General features: G+C 52.4%; 1 protein-coding gene across 1 annotated transcript; it reads left to right on the forward strand.

Moving 5' to 3' along the window:
• Positions 1 to 226: 226 nt before the first annotated feature.
• LOC138911630 (uncharacterized) lies at positions 227 to 3,771 on the forward strand. The gene is made up of 6 exons (XM_070211009.1): positions 227 to 612; positions 926 to 1,581; positions 1,815 to 1,927; positions 2,016 to 2,150; positions 2,237 to 2,497; positions 2,584 to 3,771. Exons 1-6 carry the CDS (start codon positions 227 to 229, stop codon positions 3,769 to 3,771), a joined length of 2,739 nt encoding a protein of 912 aa, XP_070067110.1.
• The last annotated feature ends 3,986 nt before the right edge of the window (positions 3,772 to 7,757 follow it).

Below are 7,757 nucleotides of genomic sequence, written 5' to 3' on the forward strand. Positions count from 1 at the left end.
CCGACGCGGCATCGACAGATGAGCAGAAGAAGCAACGTTCACAGCCGGCAGAGGGCAAATTACCGACCCAAGCTCGAGAGGCAAAAACACCGGTCAAAAATACCCGAGAGGTAAAAAATAATGGACTGAGGTGAAGGGCAAGCTCACCAGGCGGAAACAGCCCAACCGACCGGATGCGATCCTGGTCAAGTGTACAGAGAGCGTGCCATACGCAGATGTGCTCAAAATGGTGAAAACAGCTCCTGCACTGCAGGCGCTCAAAAATAATGTACAGGGCATCCGCAAATCAGCAGCAGAAAAACTGATCCTCAGGCTCCAGAAGCCATCGCACCCAGCTACCGACCAGTTGCATGTGGCAATCAGCAGCACACTGGCTCGAAAAGCTGCCGTTAGAACCTTGCAGGAAACGGTGCAAATGGAGGTTCTAGATATCGATGAGTCCACGACAGCAGATGAGGTCCTCACAGCTCTCTTTGCCTTGGTGGAAGGAGACATACCAGTAGAAGCGACGCCCACTATGAGGGCGGCCTACAGAGGAACACAGATCGCATCGCTGGCCCTGCAACCGAGCCTAGCCACGAAACTGCTCGAAACCGGCAAGGTCCGCATAGGGTGGGTTATATGCCGAATACGTCAAAAGATCGAGCCAAAGAGATGCTTCAGATGCATGGGATTCGGCCATACATCCACCAGGTGCAAGAGCCAGCATCCGGTTGGAAAGGAGACATGTTTTAAATGCGCAGGTACTGGGCACAAGTCTGGACAGTGCACGCATGAGGCAAAGTGCATCCTCTGCACAAGAATGAGCACGGGCACTAACCAAGCCGCGCACTCAACTCTGAGCAGGAACTGCCCGGAGGATAAGAAGGCCTACAAAGCGCTTAAAAATGGTTAAGTTCCCGCAACTTAACCTAAACCACTGCAGAGCAGCCCAGGATCTGCTCGCACAAACGACCCGGGAGACGAGAATTGATGTAGCCATCATTAGCGAACCGTATACACCCAAACATATCGAAGTGTGGCACGAAAGCCTAGACGCTGGAGCAGCACTATGGAGCTGCGGACAGGCACCATACCAGCTCACTCAACGGATGGCTCGCAAAGGGTTTGCTAGGGCAAAATGTGGTCGCATATACGTTTATAGCTGCTACATACCACCAAGCATACCCCTGGCAGAGTACACAGCCATTATTGAAGACATCGCACAGGACGCGCACGGAAAATCTCCAGTGATAATCGCCGGGGACTTCAACGCGTGGGCCACAGAATGGGGCAGCAGCAGAACGACACCAAGGGGAACCATCCTGCTGGACATATTTGCTTCGCTAAATGTCTGTCTGCTGAACATCGGCACAAGAAGCACTTACAGCAAAGCGGGTCGCGAGTCGATCATAGAGCTGACGTTTGCCAGTCCAGACGTTGCCCGAGACGCCAAATGGCATGTATCGGATGTATACACCCACAGCGACCACTTTGCGGTGATAACGGACACCTCTCAACTTGGAAGCAGAGGCGCCAGTAGAAGGCTCCAACACACTGGATACAAGATGGACACTATGGACCTGGAAAGACTCCCCTATGGTAGAAGGACTTGGCATAAGAGGCGATGCCAACAGCTCTGCTGACGCGATAGCAGAGACTATCGCCAACGCATGTGACGCTATACTGACAAAAGTTCGCAAAAGGGTGGAAACACACATAGACCGATAGCCTGGTGGAACGAGGACATAGCCAAAGCGCGCAAAAAGTGCCTCGCAGCTAGGCGGAAGAGCCAACGGTCAAGACTGTTCCCCAATTCTGAGCACCATCTGCAGAACTTCAGAGCCAAGCGGAAATTACTCAACAAAGCTATCAGACGCAGCAAATCCCGATACTTCCAAGAGCTCTGCGACGCTGCGGACGCGGAGCCCTTTGGACTGGCTTACAAGTTAGTCATGGGAAGGCTATGCAGGCAACCAATGCCAACAAACCCGGAACAGCTCAAACAAATAGTCCTAACGCTCTTTCCTCGACAGACACCTGGAATTGCACCGCAACTACCAGCAAACGGAATAAACGACTGTGCACCCACCGACGACAATGAGGTACTGAGCATTGCTGCGAAGCTAAAGGCCGACAAATCCCCTGGACCAGACGGAATACCGAACGGGGTAATAAAAGCTGTCCCAGAAGCTTCGTGGAGTTGTACAATCAATGTATAGCGGAATGCACAGTACCATGTAGATGGAAACTCCAGCGACTTGTGCTCATCCCGAAGCCCGGCAAGGAACTGGATGATCCCTCCTCATACCGCCCCCTGTGTATGCTGGACACGATGGGAAAAATATTTGAGCGGATAATATGCAATCGCCTAGAATGCAAGCTTGCTGAAGTGCGCGGTCTGTCTGAACGTCAATTCGGCTTCAGGAAACACAGGAGCACCACGGATGCCATCAGGGCCGTGGCTGAACTAGCAGAAGACGCTATCCAAGGCACAAGCCTAGTCTGTACGTTGGATGTCAGGAACACGTTCAACTCAGCCAATCGGACAAAAATACTAGAAGCACTAGCCAATTAATAAAGTTAGTGACCAGCTACTTCCAGGACAGAGTGCTAAATTACGACACGGAAGACGGCCAACGACAGTACAGGGTAACTGGAGGCGTTCCTCAGGGCTCTGTTCTCGGGCCGCTACTGTGGAACGTCATGTACGACGGAGTACTGCACCTTTGCCTACCAGAGGGCAACACAATCATTGGTTTCGCCGATAACATCGCTGTTGTTACTGTGGCGAAGAATCTAGATGAGGTCACTCTTAGGAGCAGTGCGGCCATCGACAGGATAATTGACTGGCTATCCCAGAACGGACTCACGCTAGCGGAGCAGAACTCGGAGGCAGTCTTAATAAGCAGCAGAAAGATAGTTGAGACGACATCGTTGCGCGTTGGCAGTGCTATCATTAAGTCCAAGCCCGCTATCAAATACCTGGGCGTCATGATAGACCACAGACTGTCGTATAAACAGCACCTGGAGTATATTAGCCACAAAGCGGCCAGTGTTACAACAGCCATTAGCCGAATTTTGGCGAACACCAAAGGACCAAGGCAGAGGAGCAGAAGGCTAATCGCTGGAGTGGTGACGTCCACAATCCTCTACGGATCCAACATATATGCCCCCGCAATGGAGGTTGCATCTTACAGCCGAGGATGCAATGCTGCATACCGACGATGTGCATTGCGTGTAGCCACCTGCTTCCGCACTGTATCGGAAGACGCGGCCTTAGTACTGGCAGGCATGATCCCACTAGGCCTGATGGCGGCCGAAAGGCAAAGTGGGGCAACCACCAACAGGCAACTGAGGGATAACACCATCGAACAATGGCAAAGCAAATGGGATGCGAGCTCAAGTGGCAGATGGACCCACGGACTAATCCCAAACCTGAAGCTTTGGCTACAGCGGCGACACGGCGATGTAGACCACTACCTGGCACAAATATTTACTGGGCATGGCTGCTTTAAAGCGTACCTGCACAGGTTTAATCATAAGGACGACCCCTTTTGCGAGCACTGTGGGCACGGTGTGATTGAGGACGCGGAGCACGCATTGTTCTACTGCCCACTCTATAGACGCGAGCGAGACAAAGCGACGGCGGGCAGAAATGATTTGTCTCCGGAGAATCTCGTGGCGCGAATGGTGGAAACTGAAAATGGATGGACAGCCGTTGCTAACATGCCATCGGCTATAATGAAGGAGCTGCGACGACAGGAGAGGATCCGACGCGGCATCGACTGATGAGCGGCTGATATACAGCCGTACCCCGCCCTGCGAAGTAGTACTTTGCGGTTGTCCCGCATGAGCGGGCTACAACTTTCTACTCCCCATAAAATACCCTTTCCTTCTTTGTTTGTCTTAGTTCCCCCTTGTAAAATGTTCAGCCGTTATTTTCTTTTCTTCCAAAATAAAAAAAAAATAAAAAAAAAAAAAACACACAAACACACACACACAAACACACACACAAACACACACACAAACCCACACACACACACACACACACACACAGCAAAGCGATGATGTGCAATCCATTGGCGAAGGGGCTGAGCACGTGGAGACCCACGCTCACATACGCGCTTCGCAAGCGGCGGATGCCAGGGTGCGTCAAACCAAAGATGACTACATACGCACACGGAGAGACGCAGGTGGCACGACTGGTGGTACACCTGCAAGACTGTGAAGGTGAACACGAGAATGGAGAAAACCCGCGCACTTACCTGGATGACGGGGTGATGGCGAGGACTACCTGATGGTATATATCCAACCCTAAACCTGATCCAAGTAAGCAAGTTGAGCACTTTCTTAGCGAACCTATCATGGCGACATTGTTTATGCTCAAGCACATGAGCAAGACAAAAGCTCTGGACAGCTGGTTGGTTGTACAGTGCTGCCAACCTCAACCAAAGTACATGCGTCAAGGTAAAAAGCAAACACGCGCGAAAGTCTGCCACGCTGTGTGGGTATACATGAAGACAAAGAAAGATATTGCATGCTTTTAGGCTTTCACGTTCTACTCGCATTGCAGCTGCAGACTCGAGGCAAGAAATAGTACAGAAGGTCACGGATCCGACCAAGTCAACTCCTGCCGCATAGCGGTGTACTAAAAAGGGACTCTGGCGACCGAGCTGGAGCGGTTAAACTCCCATCTGTCAAACGCCAGTGAGAAACCATTGGCCACCGTTGGAGCCACAAATCAGCAGCGATGAGCGCCACAACTGGCAGCACGCCCGTCAACGCAAGCAAGCAAAACTCCACCCCCACACTGAGCCCAGTAAAGTGTGGAAGCGACCCACTGGACCCCCCTTACGTAACTGTAGAAATGGGCTGACGAGTCGGGCATTCTAGGACCTTAATAGGCAAGCTGACACCTTGTCGAAACGGCTCCTAGGCTAATGATAGCCTCGCCCCCGCCCCGCTAAAACCTTGGCAGGCCTCGTTGAACGCTTATCGTATGTCGCCATTCAGTTGGCCGTGCAGGCTCAGTTGATATTCCCTGACTAGCACTGATCTGGCACTGAACTCCGTCTCCCATAAGGACCGGAGTCAACCCTCGCGTGAACCTCACTCCATGGAAAGGCAACCACGGGATCGCGAAGGTGACTGCACAATACACACGACAACAACGGCTTCGAGTTGGGACCCAATTAATCACAATGATGAACCGAAACAACAAAAGCACCACCCCACTAGGTGGACAAGAGGAAGAAGGAGTATGCCAGGCCGACCCGTTCGCTAGGCGATCATGCCTGGCGAGCACGCCCCCGGCTACACCAGTAAGGGCCCCTCAGCCCACTGCACCATGCAGGGAAATTGAAGAGAAAGAGACCCTGAAAAGGCTTAGGGACCCGGCCAGCCCTACGAACAAGCCACGGAGCACCCCGCCCAAGAAGAGCAAGGCAAATACCCAGGAGATCGAAGAGATTGGCTCGATACTGGACGAGCTACTGTTCATGTATCATGGCAAGCAGCCAGCGATGAGGCACATAAACTTGGCCACGAAGAGCATGCTAGCGAGACTAAAAGAGCTGCAAGAAGTAGTCAAAGCGCAGCTCACGGAAAACCTGCGCAGATGAGCCATGCTGAAGAAAGCGCCGGAAGCAATTCTAAATGCGACACGGCAACGCAGACGGAAGAAAGCGGTGCAGGCAGTAAACCACCGACAGCGGCGCAAAAACCGACGAACGAGGCTACAGAAAAAAATCCAAGCAACTCCAAGCCGGCACCAACTCGCAAGCAGCAACGTTCAAAGCCGGCAGAGGGCAAGGTACCGACCCAAGCGCGAGAGGCAAAAACACCGGTCAAAAATACCCGAGAGGTAAAAAATAAATAGACTGAGGTGAAGGGCAAGCTCACCAGGCGGAAACAGCCCAACCGACCGGATGCGATCCTGATCAAGTGTACAGAGAGCATGCCATACGCAGATGTGCTCAAAATGGTGAAAACAGCTCCTGCACTGCAGGCGCTCAAAAATAATGTACAGGGCATCCGCAAATCAGCAGCAGGAGAACTGATCCTCAGGCTCCAGAAGCCATCGCACCCAGCTACCGACCAGTTGCATGTGGCAATCAGCAGCGCACTGGCTGGAAAACCTGCCGTTAGAACCTTGCAGGAAACGGTGCAAATGGAGGTTCTAGATATCGATGAGTCCACGACAGCAGATGAGGTCCTCACAGCTCTCTTTGCCTCGGTGGAAGGAGACATACCAGTAGAAGCGACGCCCACTATGAGGGCGGCCTACGGAGGAACACAGATCGCATCGCTGGCCCTGCAACCGAGCCTAGCCACGAAACTGCTCGAAACCGGCAAGGTCCGCATAGGGTGGGTATATGCCGAATACGTCAAAAGATCGAGCCAAAGATATGCTTCAGATGCATGGGATTCGGCCATACATCAACCAGGTGCAAGAGCCAGCATCTGGTTGGAAAGGAGACATGCTTTAAATGCGCAGGTACTGGGCACAAGTCTGGACAGTGCACGCATGAGGCAAAGTGCATCCTCTGCACAAGAATGGGCACGGGCACTAACCAAGCCGCGCACTCAACTCTGAGCAGGAACTGCCCGGAGTATAAGAAGGCCTACAAAGCGCTTAAAAATGGTTAAGTTCCTGCAACTTAACCTAAACCACTGCAGAGCAGCCCAGGATCTGCTCGCACAAACGACCCGGGAGACGAGAATTGATGTAGCCATCGTTAGCGAACCGTATACACCCAAACATATCGGAGTGTGGCACGAAAGCCTAGACGCTGGAGCAGCACTATGGAGCTGCGGACAGGCACCATACCAGCTCACTCAACGGATGGCTCGCAAAGGGTTTGCTAGGGCAAAATGTTGTCGCATATACGTTTATAGCTGCTACATACCACCAAGCATACCCCTGGCAGAGTACACAGCCATTATTGAAGACATCGCACAGGACGCGCACGGAAAATCTCCAGTGATAATCGCCGGGGACTTCAACGCGTGGGCCACAGAATGGGGCAGCAGCAGAACGACACCAAGGGGAACCATCCTGCTGGACATATTTGCTTCGCTAAATGGCATGTATCGGATGTACACACCCACAGCGATGATACCCACTTTGCGGTGATAACGGACACCTATCAACTTGGAAGCAGAGGCGCCAGTAGAAGGTTCCAACACACTGGATACAAGATGGACACTATGGACCTGGAAAGACTCCTCCCTATGGTAGAAGGACTTGGCATAAGAGGCGATGCCAACAGCTCTGCTGACGCGATAGCAGAGACTATCACCAACGCATGTGACGCTATACTGACAAAAGTTCGCAAGGGTGGAAACACACATAGACCGGTAGCCTGGTGGAACGAGGACATAGCCAAAGCGCGCAAAGAGTGCCTCGCAGCTAGGCGGAAGAGCCAACGGTCAAGACCGTCCCCCAATTTTGAGCACCATCTGCAGAACTTCAGAGCCAAGCGGAAATTACTCAAGGAAGCTATCAGACGCAGCAAATCCCGATACTTCCAGAAGCTCTGCGACGCTGCGGACGCGGAGCCCTTTGGACTGGCTTACAAGCTAGTCATGGGAAGGCTTTGCAGGCAACCAATGCCAACAAACCCGGAACAGCTCAAACAAATAGTCCTAACGCTCTTTCCTCGACAGACACCTGGAATTGTACCGCAACTACCAGCAAACGGAATAAATGACCGTGCACCCACCGACGACAATGAGGTACTGAGCATTGCTGCGAAGCTAAAGACCGACAAATC

The sequence above is a fragment of the Drosophila virilis genome, unplaced genomic scaffold (assembly GCF_030788295.1).
Source record: "Drosophila virilis strain 15010-1051.87 unplaced genomic scaffold, Dvir_AGI_RSII-ME tig00001725, whole genome shotgun sequence".
NCBI lineage: Eukaryota > Metazoa > Arthropoda > Insecta > Diptera > Drosophilidae > Drosophila > Drosophila virilis.

What these genes read in the sequence shown, in the direction of transcription:
- LOC138911630 (XM_070211009.1), top strand. Translation starts at nt 227, where the DNA reads ATGGTGAAAACAGCTCCTGCACTGCAGGCGCTCAAAAATAATGTACAG. An exon ending in CAGACGGAATACCGAACGGG is followed by an intron (nt 2,151 to 2,236) that starts GTAATAAAAGCT and finishes TGGAAACTCCAG; the next exon opens with CGACTTGTGCTCATCCCGAA. An exon ending in GCCTAGTCTGTACGTTGGAT is followed by an intron (nt 2,498 to 2,583) that starts GTCAGGAACACG and finishes AGCTACTTCCAG; the next exon opens with GACAGAGTGCTAAATTACGA.